The 15684-nt window shown below is 41.5% G+C and overlaps 1 protein-coding gene across 1 annotated transcript in view; it reads left to right on the top strand.

Moving 5' to 3' along the window:
- EML6 (EMAP like 6) overlaps positions 1–15684 on the top strand; it is a 240439-nt gene that overhangs the window by 202152 nt on the left and 22603 nt on the right. Inside the window, exons 29-31 of the mRNA XM_033125253.1 lie at positions 12894–12908; positions 14244–14252; positions 15107–15185. Of these exons, the coding sequence (XP_032981144.1) occupies positions 12894–12908; positions 14244–14252; positions 15107–15185 (103 nt within the window). The remainder of the gene's footprint in view (positions 1–12893; positions 12909–14243; positions 14253–15106; positions 15186–15684) is intronic.

Below are 15684 nucleotides of genomic sequence, written 5' to 3'. Positions count from 1 at the left end.
TGATGAGCCCATAGGCATTCCTGCTGCTCAACTGCCATGTGTGGCATGTGGCTGAGGAAAGTCACTGAAATCTCTTCCAATTTTGAGAATCCATGCTTTCAGACATCATCTAGACACTCAGAGCTGCCCCCACTGTGCTCTCCTTCATCCCCAGCTGACTCCATCTAATCATGTCTAGAGCAACCTTTCCAAATCTTGCCCACCTCTCCAGTTCCCAATTCCAGCCGGACGCTGCCCCTTGCTTTCAACTTTTGACCTCATCTCATACTTTGCCATGTTTTCTCATAATGTGAGAGCTGTTTTGTCCATTTATAAACCTAAATTTATTTAATAAATATTTTAAATGTCAGGAAGCTCCTTTTGAGAAAAGAAAACAAAAATAAGAAAGGGAAAAGCATAGTTTTTCAGAACAATTTGAAGTACAAAATGCTTACCATCATCATAGCACAAGGAATAGTACCAAAATCCTGTATTCTGACTTTGGTTAAAAAAAAAAAAAAAAAAGCAGTTCTTCTCCCAAACTCAAGAGGGGACAAAATCCCTAAAGTTTGCTCAGTACCAGGTTGTTAGAGTTGCCTGTAAAATTATGAAGTTTCTTTTAATACATTATCAAAGTCACACCTCATTTATGTATTGTTTTTTTGATTTATAAAGCATGGCTTTTAGTTTCAAGTGGGTTACCCAAACCAAACTGGCCTAAGCAAAAGGAACCCATTGGCTCACACACCTGAAATTCCAGGCATGGGTGACTTCAGGTATAACTTGATATGGGAACTCAAATCTTGCTGCCAGGACTTTGTTCTCTCTCCATATCTCAGTTCTGCTTCCTCTGGGTTATTGCAGTTTTTCAAGTAGAAAAATAGCTGCAGTACCAGAACCTTACCGTCTCTGTGGTTCAAAACCAGCAGAAGAGAACTGCCGCTGATTCACAAGTCCCCACAAATACCTTAGGATGCGCCATTGGCTCTGGTGGGTCACATGATCACCCTTGAATTGATCACTGTGACTTGGGATTTTTTGATGAGTACATGAGTATATGAGCACATGATGATTCTTACGTAGTCTCCTGCTACCATTGACTAGTAGCACTGTAATCACTTCCACCAGAAGTAAAAATCCATGGCTGTTATCAAAATTAGTGATTTCTAGACCCAAACAGCAAATGTCTATTATACTGCACCCTTTTCTTGTCACATACACACTCTTAAAATGCCCCCAAACTAAACTCTCCCACATATAATTGAAAATGCAGTTACTCCTCCCCAAAGACAGACATTCCAGAGTCTCAACCATTATTGCATCTGGCCCCACATCCAAGATCTCGGGGAGTTGTGAAGTCCTCTCACCAGGTCCACATAAGCTCCTCATAGTCCTGTGGTTAATGGTAATGTTAACCACAAACCACACCAAATACACAGTGGTGCAGAGAAGACAGAGCAAGGATAGTTGTTTTAAACTGCCACTTGGCATGCAGGAGAGAGACATACAATGTGCAGTGGTCACTGGTCCATGCCTATGTCATCCTCATCTGGACAGGACAACCAAGGATTCTTGTTCTCTCCATGTGCATCTTTTGCACAACTGGACAGTGATATGAATGTTGGATGATGCCAACAGATGATGCAAAGGTTTTGTTTATTGTTATAATGATGAAAGATACAGAAACATACGGAAGTGAAAACATAAAGTCAAATAAAGTGATAGCACAATATCGTCTTAGAGGACCAGCTTCCCAAGTCTCCTAAATTCCTATTGGGATGTAAATGATGCCCCTGTAGAGTAAGGCTTCTGCCAGGTGCAGAACGTTTGTTATTCTCATGGGAGAATTTATATCCTCCCATCCTCCTGTGAATTCCTCCCACACTCTTAGAGATACTCTGGCTCTGTGCTTGGCCACTCCGCCAGGTCACCATGACCAGTGCACACAGTAAGATGGGGAGGGGAAGGTCAACTTTTAGGGACATCTCCTCCAGGAGGCCAAGTTTCATGTCAGTCTCAATTCCATTTTTATCAATTAGCCTCTGGCCTAAGACTTGGCATTTCATAGCATCAATTTAGAAGGAAATATATTTTTTATATCTCAGACTGATCACAACTAGATCTAAACTGGAACAAAAAATATTCTTTTTTTAATTTTTTATTTAAGGGTGTGAGTTTATGTTAATTTTTAAACTTAACTCTTTTTTTTTGCCTTGTTTTAATTGTTTTTTGTTTTGTTTTTTGCTGTCTTTGATGGACCATTTTGTATGCCATATTTCTGAAAATTATATTGGGTAGTATTATCTAAAACTTCAGAATTTTTCTCTTTTCTGGTTTTTACTCTTGGCTTAAGCTGCCTAAAGTTGGCTTCAAAGAACACAAAAATATAGGATATCTAGTATCTTAGACTTTCATAATATTGGTAGACAGTGAATGGAATAACCTAACTCTTTCATGTTTGGCCTAAACTCTGTTTCAGCTGCAGCCCCAGGAAGAAAAAGAGAGATACTCTGAAAAGGAAGTAATTTGGGGAGAGCTTAATGAAGGAACTATTAACAAAGGTTTGAGCAGGATTAAGAGAAACACTAGGTATGGGGCAGCACCTTGGGGATAGCAACAGCTGGAAGCCATATGCCGGGGTCTGATAGGGCAAGGGGGAAAAGCTGTCGCCAGATGTGGAGAACACAGCTGTAGAAGTGGACCACCTTATGGGAGCTGAGCCCTGAGGGACAGGGTTGCAGGTAATCACCTGAGTCCCAGCAAGGAGTTATCAGGGGAATAAATGCTCTATTGCATTCTCCCCTCACCCTGTCCTCTGGTGCCTCTCTTGAGCTGCATCCAGCCAGAGGCTGAAGGGCGAAAGTCCATTGATGCAGTCCACAAAGGCCAGCCTGGAGGGCACAGAACAGGAGAAGGGTGGGGAGTAGATATGGGTGGGCACCTGGGAAATATCCAGCTTATTCTCACTTCATGTTTTTTTCTAGTGGAAACTGGTGTTATTATCACAGAAAAGAACGTCAGGCCATTTTAATGTCAAATAGCAGTCGCTATCATTTGTAAATGCTTTTGCATATATACAGGTATGTAATAGTAATATTATGACAGTGTATATACAGGCAATTAAAGTTACAGCAATATTTACGATAGCCAAAATATGGAAGCAACCCAAATGTCCATCAATAGACGATTGGATAAAGAAATTGTGGTACATGTATGTAATAGACTATTATTACTCGCTCATAAAAAAATGAAATCTTACCATTGACAACAACATGGATGGACCTGGAGGATATTATGCGAAGTGAAAGCGGTCAGGCTGAGAAAGACAAAACCATATAATCTCACGTGGAATCTAAAGAACAAAATAAATAAAAAAACAGACTCATAGATACAGAGAACAAACGGATGGTTGCCAGAGGGAAGGGAGGTTGGGGAATTGGGTGAAAAGGGTGAAGGGATTAAGAAATACAAAGTAATAGTTACAAAATAGTCATGAGGATGTAAAATAAAGTACAGCATAGAAAATACAGTCAATAATATTGTAAGAACTATGTATATAGTGCCAGGTGAGTACTAGACTAATCGGGGAGATCACTGCATTAGTTATATAAATGTCTAACCACTATGCTGTACACCTGTAACTAATATAAAATAGTATTGAATGCTAACTGTAACTGAAAAAAAATAATTAAAAAAATAAAAAAATTAACTTAAAAAAAAATAAAGATGCTGGTGAATACAGCCAAATCAATATAAAGAATCATTAGAGACACTTGAAACTTTACCCAGTTGAAGTGGAGGTTTTGATGAGCCATAGCTTATACACCGCTGTCATAAGAATCATATTATAAAAGACACTACTGCACTAAGAATTACGTTTTTAAAATTGAAATCTTATATTTACATTACATGTTGATATTCCCAAATATTTTTTAAAATAATTTTTAAACATTTTTGGCCTGTCTCCAGAGGTTTATACTTTCACATTAATAAAACAAACCCCCCCCAAAAAATTAGAAACTTACGATAGACATGTTTAGTGCCAATATCCAATTTTTTGAATCGATCAAATTACCATGCAACACAAATTTTGCATTCTGTGTTAACTGCATGATCACCACAGAGGTGATTCACAAAGGCATATTTTTAAAATTTTATAGATAGGATCTATAACAATAATGTCTCCAAGTGTGGACTGTAGTCTTTCCTTAAAATCCAAATGAGCTGGCTAGCCATTAGTCTTTCTAGTTGGACTTGGTGTGGCCATGGATCATAATTTATTTTTAAATGTCTCTACTGTTTGACACAGTTGTCTCCCTCACCTCCTCAGTGAACTGCTTAGATTAGCCATCTGCATGGGGAATGCTAATGACATTTTTATTTGATATATTCAGTTAGAACCTGGACCTGGAGCGTGTGTTCAGGCAAAAACCTAAGTTTTTAATGACAAGATACAAAATAAATACAAATGGAACTATTTTTATGGAAATTGCCATATAAATATTCGCTAACTTTTGTTTTTCTAAGTGGATGCAATAGTTAGCTCAAAGATTGTTTACCCGGTGCACCTGAGTCAGCAGTCTATATTTTTTCAAGGTCCTTTATTAACAAGTGCTCAGGCTTGCAGCTTTTGGCTATCTGTCCAGGGATGAATATTAGAATGTGGGTCTTAACCCTTTCTGTTTCTACACCATCTTTATAACATTATTTTACTTATTATAGCATTTTCCACCTTTTACTAAGAGAAGGAGAAGTTCAAACCCACCCCGCCCCCCCCCATCTGCTCACCACAGAAGCTGCATAACTTAGGGCCACAACTCAAAATTCCAAACTGAGCGGATGCACACTTTTCCCTTAGAAAGCCTTTGGTCTTGCTGCTAGCCTCTCCTGCTTATCTCAGATAGGGAAGGTCATCTCTCTCTTAAAAAAAAAAAGTCTGAAGTTGAAAAGTTAGGTTTTAACCCTTAAATTGTATTGTCTTAGCACAAGTTTAGTGTAGTTTGATTATGAATAATCAATAAATGTAGAAATTATAATATTTATAGTTTTAGTCATCAGTTTGTTTATTGGGTATATTTGGTCTAGATATTCAGCAGTTTTACCTGACTATGTAACATGTACACAATCATCTTCTGGAAAGAAGTTTCAAGAAATAATTATTTTATACACTTGTATCAATCAAGCTTTGTGTCTTAATTAAATACTATTTGCTTTCCAACTAGAAAATAATTTTTTGTCTTCTGAATATCATCTTTAATGGTTTTTTCCTAAATGACAGAGTTACAAGGTCCAGCTGCCTGTAAGGGGAAATATTTAGTGCATGTATTTTAAAGCAGAAATCTTCACAGTTAAATTTTTTTATTCAAAATAAGTCTCCATCTTGGCCATTTTTAAAGCAAAGTTTAGTTAGCAATACAGTTTTATACTAACTTTGCTATTATTACCATTACATCCCCAACATTTGAACTCTTTGGCATCTTCAATTCCCTTTCTTTTTTAGTTTTGGAATCTCTGACTTTTACAAAAAGTGTTAGCTCAGTAAGAGTCAAAGGAAAACTCAGCTCCCTTGGATTTTCTCTTTTTTTTTTTTTAATTAAAATTTATTGGGGTGACAATGGTCAACAAAACTGCATAGGTTTCAAGTGTACATTTGTATAATACATCATATATATATTGCATTATGTGTTCACCCAGAGTCAGTTCTCCTTCCATCACCACATATTTGACACCCCACCTTTACCTTCTTCTACCACCCCCACTAAACTGTTGTCTGTGTCTATCAGTTTTTGTTTTTTTGTTTGTCTTGTTTCTTTGTTGCTTTCAGTTTTATATCCCACATATGAGTGAAATCATACGGTTCTCAACTTTTTCTGTCTGACTTATTTCACTTAGCATAATAATCTCAGGATCCATCCATGTTGTTGCAAGTGGCAATATTTAATTTTTTCCTATGGCAGAATAGTATTCCATTATGTATATATACACCGCATTTCCTTTATCCAATCATCTATTGAAGGACACTTCGGTTGTTTCCATGTCTTGGCCACCATAAATAATGCTTCAATGAACTTCGGAGTACATATATCTTTATGGATAAATGTTTTCAGAATTTTTTAGGTAAATACCCAGGAGAGGGATTGCTGGGTCATATGGTAATTCTATTCTTAATTTTTTGAGGACCCTCCTTACTGTTTTCCATAGTGGCTGTACCAATTTGCATTCCCACCAAGAGTGTATGAGGATTTGTTTTTCTCCACAGCCTTTCCAACACTTGTTATTATTTGTCTTGGATTTCCTCTTACACCTAAAACCTCTGTAGGTATCCTATATTTACCTGGACAATGGCTCGGTGCATCTGGCAAGGGTTTGGGGGTGTCCTTGGCATTAATCTCACTTCTAACACCAATCTACTTGGTCATCACAATAGGACAGTGATATGTATGATGGAAAGATGACAGTACAAAAGTTAGACATAGTAACGTTTCTTTAGTATTAGATTATATGGAAAACTATAGATATGGTTACACAGGCGGGAGCTGACAGCATTTCTTCAGGCAGTGTTATGATTTTCTAAATCTCCAGAGTGCCCAAATGAAATGGACAATGGCAGTCCCTTCATGTCTGAATTCACAGGTCCTCACACTAAATTACCTCAAAATTCTACTCTAGCAAGCATTTGCGTTTTCCAAACTTCTTAAATTGTGTTTTATGGCTATACCAGGAAGGCCCTAAAATTTATTTTCTCCTACTATCTCATATCCTTTTTGAATCAATTGGTACAGCTTTTGAACTTAAGCAGAAAGAAAAGTCCTATAAAGAAAACTGTGCACCAAGGGTTTATAAAGAAATGTTATGGGGTTTTGTTTGTTTTTTTGATGGCAGCTCCCAAATTAATAGCCTTCTTCAACACCTTAAGCTGTAATCCTTAAATCTTTCCCCTTGAAAGTGTAGGAAAGGTTTCATATTGGTTCTTTAATATGAGCATCAAGATATTTAAGGTTCCTTAAATATCAGCTTTGTCTGTGAGACTCAGCTCCTTGGGTGTGGCCACTGTGTCTGTCATGGTTACCAATGGTTACCACCACGTGCTTAACACAGTGTCTTGTACAAAGTACATGGTAAACAAATATTTCTGGAATGAATAGATGAATGGGTGGATTTACTTAGCCTGCTTCTCTTAATATTTAAATCAATTAATCTGTCTTCAGAATGGTCTACAAATCCAGTCTTTGTCAACAATTTTTACCTTCATTTTGTTGGCGCCTTTGGTTGGCCTTCTGTTTGTGGGGAATGGTGTGACTCCATGTACAATCTGGTGATGCCCCAACTGACCTTAGGACTACTCTTGGTTAAATGATTTTTAATCTTCATACCATCTGTCCACTGGGAATTAAAGTATTTATTTGGTTTAAATCTATATTTAAATACCCAAGGCAAAAAGACCTAGAACTGAAAAAGAAATTTTGTGTTATTGTAGCCATTGCACTTATTTCTACATACAAAGCTGCTTTGTCCTTTGTTGGCAGGTTTGCAGTGAAACAAAGAACTTGCTCACAAGTGGCAGTGTAAAAATATGGAAAAGGGCTAGATCGCTGTCCCTGAATCGAAACGAACCGCCATCCATACAGCTAATCCCAGTAGTTGTTCTAAATGCTTATGCTAAGTTTAGGGACAGAAATCTGTTGGGAGGACCTGCCCCCAATTTTTTTTAAAAAAAATGCTTTATTTAATCAGTAAATTCACATTTCAAGTTTGCCTGAGGCAGGAGGAGCATGAGGAAGTGAACAACTCTCCCCTCCATGGTGATACTAACGAATGAACGGCCCAGCTCTCCTGGCGCTTTGCTCAGCTCCACAGGCCTGACAGAGACCCCTTGTCGTCACTGATCAATGCTTAGCTGCTTTGTGAGCTCGTATTGTAAGAGTTGCTAGAAACAATCTTACTAGCCGGTGCTGCTGAATTTACCAGACTGAGATCTGTGAAAACCGCTACATCCTATCTTGACACTTGGTCCAGGAAATAGGGAGGAACCTCTCATTCTGCATTTCTATCCCTTTTGTGACGATCGAGTGACCTTATGTAGCCTACGGTTTGGTGCAGAGACGTGCAGTTGCATATGTGTGGTGTATAAGCGAAGCTCGGAGCTCACCCTGGGAGAGGGACTGCACATGCGTGAGAGGAATGAATGAACAAGGCAGAGTGTCCCCGCTCCTCCAGAGCGTTTCTCTCTAGGCTGAATTCTCCTTCCTTGCGCTCCTTGATTCAGTGAGAATTCTACACTCTGAGAATTCTAGCTTCTCTGAGCAGATAGAAGGTAGCAAGTTTTCTGTTCTTTCACAAGATGGAAGGAACTGAAGTTACAATATCTATTAAACCCTGAAACACTGAAATTATTTTAAAGACCTATCTATTGTTTAGCTATGTAAATCCACCGAAAGCTGAATAGTTGGGTTTTTTTAAAATAAAGGCTTTTAATGCTACTATCATAAACACTTTTTTTAAATTCAAATCTCTGGATTTTCTGTATTGTTTGAAGCAAAGTAATGAAGTCTATATAATGGATAATTTTAGGACTGAAACCTGCCATTCATTAGAGAATAGTTTGCTTGCTTTTTATCACAAAGAATGTGCCAGGGCATAAAAATTCAGAGGTAAAGTGGTATAAAATGATTTTTTAAAAGATTAATACACCTAGGAAATCATACTCCTACAGTGTAATCAGGTGACTCATACCCACTCCCCCATGGAGCTCACATCACAGATAGGTAAGTGTTTTTTATCCAAAGGGGACGTCTCTTAGAAGACAGTGGCAGAGTTAAGTCCAATTATTTTCATCAAGTTTCTGAATATCTCTCAGATCTCCATGTGGGGGGAATGGATGCCACCAAGGTCGTTTACCCTGCCTCCTTCTACTGTTGTGTGGTCGTGATGTGGTAACCGAGGCGACATTTGCAGAAACAATTGTTAGGGTGCACGATTTTTGCCCCTTGACAAAATGTTAGTGGGCACAAGTTGTGGTGGATTAGGGCGATTTTGTGGGTGTGTTTAAAGTATACTGGCATGCTTTGTAACCAGCCCCACCTACTCCTTTGAATTTCGTGTCATGCTCTGCCATCTTCTACCCCTCCCTGTTCCTGTCATTGAACAACTTCCTGTCTCTGAGGAATTCAGCTAGTGGCCATAATACGGTCGACTTCAGCTCCTGCCATGCTATGGGTTCCATTGTTACCCGTGGTGCCTCTCTCCCTCTGTGAGGTAACTGTCTCTCCTCTAGATTTCTCATTCTCAGTAAACCTGATTTCCATCCTCAATAAGACACCCAGTGCCTAGACACTGCCATTTTTTCTAGCTCCCTCCTGGCCTCACTATTTTTGCCTGCCTAAGTGTCACTCTTCCAGGCCTCTTGGCTCTTCACCCCTGTATTTCTCCTACAACCCATCTCTCCACATTTCTAATTAGAAAATTCATCAGTGCAGATTGCCCTCACCAGAGTCTGTGTTACTAGCTGCACTTAGGCCCTCTTTGCTGTTCATTCACTTTCATTCTTGTCTTTAGTGGGCTCCCTCTGCCACCCTCTTAGCAGTCAGACAAAATTTTGCCCCCTCCTCGACCTTCTGCCCAAACCGTATCCCCTCTACTCCTGGCAGATGGCTTTTCTAACCTCCTTCCCTGAGAAAACAGAAGCCATTTGGGCATGAACTGTATCTTGGTCCTTCTCTCTCTCCTCTCTCTTGCTTCCCACCCTCTACCTCACATAAACCATTTACATTCTTCCTTCTCTTCTCAGAGGAAGTGAGTCCTTCCTGCTATTCAAGGCTGGTCCCTTAGAAGGTGCTTGGACCTCAGCCTCGTGCTCTCTCATCATCTCTCCTGTATCACTCCCCCTTAGCTGGATCCATGTCTTCAGCCAAGAAATACGTTCCAGTCCTCCCCATCCCCACCCAGCTCTCTTCAAGGAAAAATAATTCTTTGACTTATACACTTACACTCATATTCCCACGCTCACCTACCCTCCCCTTTTCCCTTCTCATCCAGACTTTACCAAGTCTCTCCTTCATTCCCTAGCCCATTCCATCTTGCTTCTGTCCCTGCCATTCTGCTCACATGATAACTTCCTAATTCCCAAATCCAAACCACTCTCCTCTCCATCTTGTTAAAAAGAACTGTTTCTTCTAGAGTAGCATTGTCCAATAGAATATAGTGCAAGCCACATATGTGATTTTTCTAGTAGCCCCACTAAAAAAGTAAAAAGAGATGGTGAATTTAACTTTAATAATGCATTTTGTTTAACCCAATATATTTAAAAATTATTAATGAATTTTTTTATATTCTTTTTAAAATTATTTTTACTAGGTCTTCAAAATCTGGTGTGTATTTTCCACTTGTAGCACAACTTAATTTGGAGTGGCCCAGTGGTCACATGTGGCCAGTGGCTACCATACTGGACAGTGAAGTTACAGACATTCTTCTCTCACTTACCTGTTGGAAATGGTCTCTCCTGGCCCTCCTCCTGCCTCTCCAACCATTTCTTCTCAGTGTCCCATCTCTGCCTCCGCTTCCAGCACCCCCACATGCTGCTCCTCAGGATTTCACCTTTGGCCATCCTCTATTTTTACCCTACACCCTCTCCCCAATTAATTTCATATATTCCACCCACTGGGGATGATTCCCAAGGTTGTATGTCTGAGTCCCACTTCTCAGCTGAACTTCCAACTAGTATAGCCAACCCACAGATAGCCAAAGTTTGACGACATCAAAGCTGAATTCATCATCTTTTGTCTCAGTCAGGGGTGCTACCTACCACCCACCCTGATGCCCAAGTACAAAACGGATTTTCCCCTCGAATCATTCTTCCTCCTTCGTTCACTAGAGCTAATCAATTACAAAGGGCTTGAAGTCTGCTTCACCAGTATTTCACTTGTTTCCTTCTCCACAACCATTGCATTAGTCAAGATCTTCACCATCCCTGCCCTTGGATTATTGCAGTGGCCTCTTCAGTAATCTGCCCACCTCACTCATAGTTCCCTCTACTCCATCCTTTGTGACCTCAATTTTTCACCCCAATAAATTGATATTCACCTAAAATGTCCACGTCAGGAACTATATCTCCCCAACAGGGCTGTGTCATATAGCCTTCAGGCAAGAGCATTTTTAAGGTGGCAGGCCTCTCTCAGGGCATCCCATCCCATAGTTTTCCTGCATAACTCCCTTCCTTCTCCTCCACTTCATCACTGAGCAGCTCTAGAGATGGTTGTGGAATACAATGAACAGAATCCAGTTTCTTTTGTTTTAATTATAGAGAACCCCCAGGACTTTGAAGACTTTACCTAAATCTGGCTTTTCCTAGAGCACATTGGTTCTCTCTCTCTCTCTCTCTCTCTCTCTCTCTCTCTCTCTCTCTCTCTCTCTCTCTCTCTCTCTCTCTCTCTCTTTGAAAATCTGATTAAAGCATGCCTGCTTTCCCCCTGAAAAATGCAAATGTGCAAACACAATTTGGCATGAGTGTCACAGGGTTCTCTGAGTCCATGAGGTGACAGATCTTGTTTGAGGACAATGCTAAAACAGTCTTCAGATCATCTGCTCATCTCACCTAAAACTTGGATCAAGAGTAGCTTGGTTTCCCAAGACATTTTGAAAACTCTTGGAGCATTTAATGGCACGTTTTGGAATCTGCAGAAAGCTGCATTTCCTTCAGGAACACATTGAACATTGTCTGACAACACTAAAAACAATTTCAAACTTGCATTTCTTGGCTAAATGTAGCTGAGTTTCTCCATACCCACACCTTTATAGAAGCTTCTTGGAATGACTTGGTTTCTCACCTGCTTTCCAAGCCTTACTCACCAGTTGACTGTCACACTGAGCTCATCTGGAGTTGTGACTCGTTTTCCTAACCTCAGTAATTTCGGAAGCTTCTGCAAGAGTCTTGACTCTGAACCTTCTATTGCACATCTCAGGTCATTGTGTGCTCTGCTCTACCCCTTACTCTGCCAGCCCAGCACCCCAGAAAAAAAGCAAAGAGGGGCAAATACCTGGGCACTGGCCACCCTTGGGGGCCTTTTTGTGAGGTGAGGGCCTGAGTCAGGGTAACCCTCCACACATCTGCAAGTGAGTCTAAGCTTTCTCTTCAGCAGCCTAGCTGCTGGGCAATGGGATGACAGCAGGGATTGACCTTCCATGGTCCTTCCCTGCCCACAGAATGTGCATGAGGTAGTGACTCTACCCACAGGTGTGGGGAAGGTCTTCAGCAGCCTGCACCCCAGCACTGGGCAAGAATAGTGCTGCCTCGTTACTTAACACCCAGTCACATGCTTGAGTTCACAGGCCTCTCTTTGGGTTTCCTGTCCCCACCCTCTCTTCCTTGGCAAAGCTTCTCTCCTTCTCTCTTCACTCAAGCCTGTCCATCATCCTCTCTCCTGATTATGCAATTTGTGTGCTGTCTTGCCAGGCTCCCTCCTTAAATTTCTTGCCCAATGCAAACTCTCTTGCTCCTTTGTTTCCCTGAGTGTCTTCAAAGCCCCCCTGGCCCCCAGGAAGCCCCTTTGTGTCTCTGCTCCTTCCACCTCTTCACTTCTTCACTTTCCCAGCTCTTAACCTTTCCGAATCTGCCTGCCAACTCCCAGTTCACTCACTAGCGTCTTCGCTCTCCTCCCCTCCTGTGTGCCAGCTGGGATCAACCAGCTATAAAGAGTTTATTGAACTGAAATGTGAGTGAATGTTCTCATGCCCTCTACTCTTTCCCACCTCTGCAAAGTGGATTTAGAGCCACTGAAAAATGCTAAACCGTCAGCGTTTGGCTGTGTTTGAAATGTTTGGCAGTCCCTCCCATGTCTGATGTTACGAACACTGTTTATAGATGCCTGGAAAGAAGCCTTTAATGCTTGTATTGTGTTTTAACTTGCTTTCCTTTGGAGGCAGGGAATTGTCAAGTAAGTATCACAGCACTGTGCAAACACCCAGGTGTGCGATGAGCACCCAGCACGAAGTGTACGTGCAGAATCCACGACTGCGAAGGGTCTAGACTTAACAATTAGCCGAGTATTCCACCATGCAGGTTTCTTCCTTTTACCCCTCTCATCTTCCGTTTTGAAGCAATACAGCTATAAACATATGCTTGTGAAATACGAAAGAAACATTCTGGGATTGCTTTACTTTTCAGTTTTTAACTGAAAATCCAGGTGAAAGAAAACCCATCGATTGCCTCTATGTATATATATATATATATACAATCTCGTATATATATTAATACACAGTGTTTGTGCTTGTATGCATATTCTACATACACTGTATAATATGTGGCATATTATACAACCTGTGTGTAACCTGACAACAAGCCGTGCGTTTAATCTCAAATTCTGCATTCTGAACCATGCTAAGTCGTAGCGTCCCCTTGCTGCCATCTCAGACCTTGGCTTGCTTTTGTCATACACTTAAACATTCTTAGGTGAAAGGAGAAACCCACGGATTTCATCTGAAAGTCCCACTAAAACAGAAGAAAGAGCAGATGTCCTGGGAAGTGATAATTAATGTGAAGGAAGTGTCTAATTGTGAGAACTGGCACCCCCCCCCCCACCTCCCGGTTTTGCTCAATTTGGCAGCGATGACGTCAGCCGGGGGTGTCATTTTGCAGAGATGTGTTCTTTACCCATTCTTCGGTGGTGATTATAATACCATTTGGTCCAATGATCACTTATGATTACATAACATGTTTTGATTGAAGAGTTTCTGAGAAAATAAAGGTACCTTGTTTTAACCCAGCACAAAAATGCAAATCGTTCCAGCAGGCGAGCTGGCCTACCAAGAAACACTGGGAATTATTAGGCTAAATTATGAGTTGAACTCGATTCGGAAACAAAGCATCCATTGTGCATAACGCCCAGCGATATCCAGGAGGATGTGACTGTTTTTCTGACAACAAGTTTCTCCCCAGCACACTCTAAAATAAGCAGAGTCCCCAGGCGCATTTGCAGAGTCTCGGAGAGTGTGTGGGAAGCATTGACAAGGCTTCCTTTTTTCTCCCTATTCTGTAGGCGCTTTAGTGCAGAGTTTGCCCAGAGACGCCAGGGTATGAGCTTTCTGAATTTGTAGACTGGTGCACTCTTTCATTTCTGTTTTAGTTCTTTCTGGCATGCTCGGGAAGCATGGTTTGTGCCATACAGGAATGTCTGTTCACTTGGAAAATGCTTGTGCATGAATGAGGTGCTTGCTAATACGGCTTTAAATGGTACTAAGTTTCTCACTTGGCTTTATTTGCTGCTTACAAGGGGATCCAGGTAATCCTTTCTCTTTGCATAGCCAAGAGCACTAACTAATGGATTTGGAACGTGCAGCAGAGACGGGGGCAGGTCTCCCCTCCCCATCCCCGGTCTCCCCTCCCCATCCCCGGTTTCCTAAACTCACAGAAGTTAAATTAAGGAAACCCCATGTTACCCCAAATTGGCCGTCTCATATAAGAATCTGTGAAGGCTTATCCATTGTAAAAATCTCTTAATTAAATTTCAAGGCCCAGATCTCTCCAACTGAGAAGGCAAAGCAGCCTTCGGTATAATGGCAACAGTTTAACATCGATCATAACCCTGAAGGATAGAGCAGAGTGCAGCGCGGGAGTCCTTTGCTTCCTACTGTCCCTTTTGTGTAGCGAGAATGACCTGAATACATGGCCGTCAGGGCCCGTTCCCAAGCCTGGCTTGTAAGTCCCACTTCCCACCATGGCATAATCTTTCACTACCTAATTCTAAACAATGTTGACAAGCACAGCCTCTTCTTTCTCAGGCTTAGGCTCATCTTTGGTTTGAAAATCAGCCCTTCTGGTTCTTGTGTTCTCCCAGGAGGGAGGAACCGATCCCTGACTACCATGGCTTAGGGATAGGGAAGCCCACCTCAGTGCCTGTGAATCCAGGCCCCATCATGCAGGACAATTAATGTCAGAAGCTCCTTTCTGGCGGGAGGGTAGGAGGGTGAGGGGAGCCGGAGGGGGGGGAGGGGCAGGACAGAACAAACTCAGGTGGAGGGTCCTCTGAGTGGGGAGAAGAGAGAGAGAAACCGGGCCTTAGCTGACTGCACCACACAAGCAAGCTTGCTGACTTTTGTTCAACACTATGCTTCTTTTGGCCACTCTCTGTTCCAGACCACCTGTTAGCAGAGCAGCTCCCCAGCCTGAGAAACTCCAGAAGAACAATGTCACCAAAAAAAAGAAACTGGTTGAGGTGAGGAGGTTAAACTGTTTTGCTTTCTAGCTGACTGATGTCCTTAGACCCAGTGGACATCACCGTCTGCCTGTCCCACAGATACCTTCAAGTGAACCAGCATGGATCCTGTGGCTCCCTCATTCCCTCTCCCTTCTACATGGTATTGTGTCCCCCATCTCAGTGACCAGAACCATATCCACTGGGTCACATTCCTTCCGCCCTGCCACTGGGTCCTATCAGTACTGACTCAGAAATCCCGCGTGTCCCTCAGACCTGGCTCCTTTTTCCTATTCCTAGTACCCCTCAGGGAGAGGAAGGGGGAAGGGGGAGAGCATGGTCTTATTCTCTGTCTCTAATGTTGTTTGAGCACTTACTGTGTGCTGGGTACCATGCTACATACTTCCCATGAAGTATTTCATTCACAGCCTATGAGGTAGGTACTGTTATTGTTTCCATCTTGCAAACGAGGACACTAGCTCAAGGAAGTTAAACGACTTGTTAGGTCCTGTGCCCAAGA

This window comes from Rhinolophus ferrumequinum, chromosome 13 (assembly GCF_004115265.2).
Source record: "Rhinolophus ferrumequinum isolate MPI-CBG mRhiFer1 chromosome 13, mRhiFer1_v1.p, whole genome shotgun sequence".
NCBI lineage: Eukaryota > Metazoa > Chordata > Mammalia > Chiroptera > Rhinolophidae > Rhinolophus > Rhinolophus ferrumequinum.
This window is presented reverse-complemented; position numbering and strand designations above follow the sequence as displayed.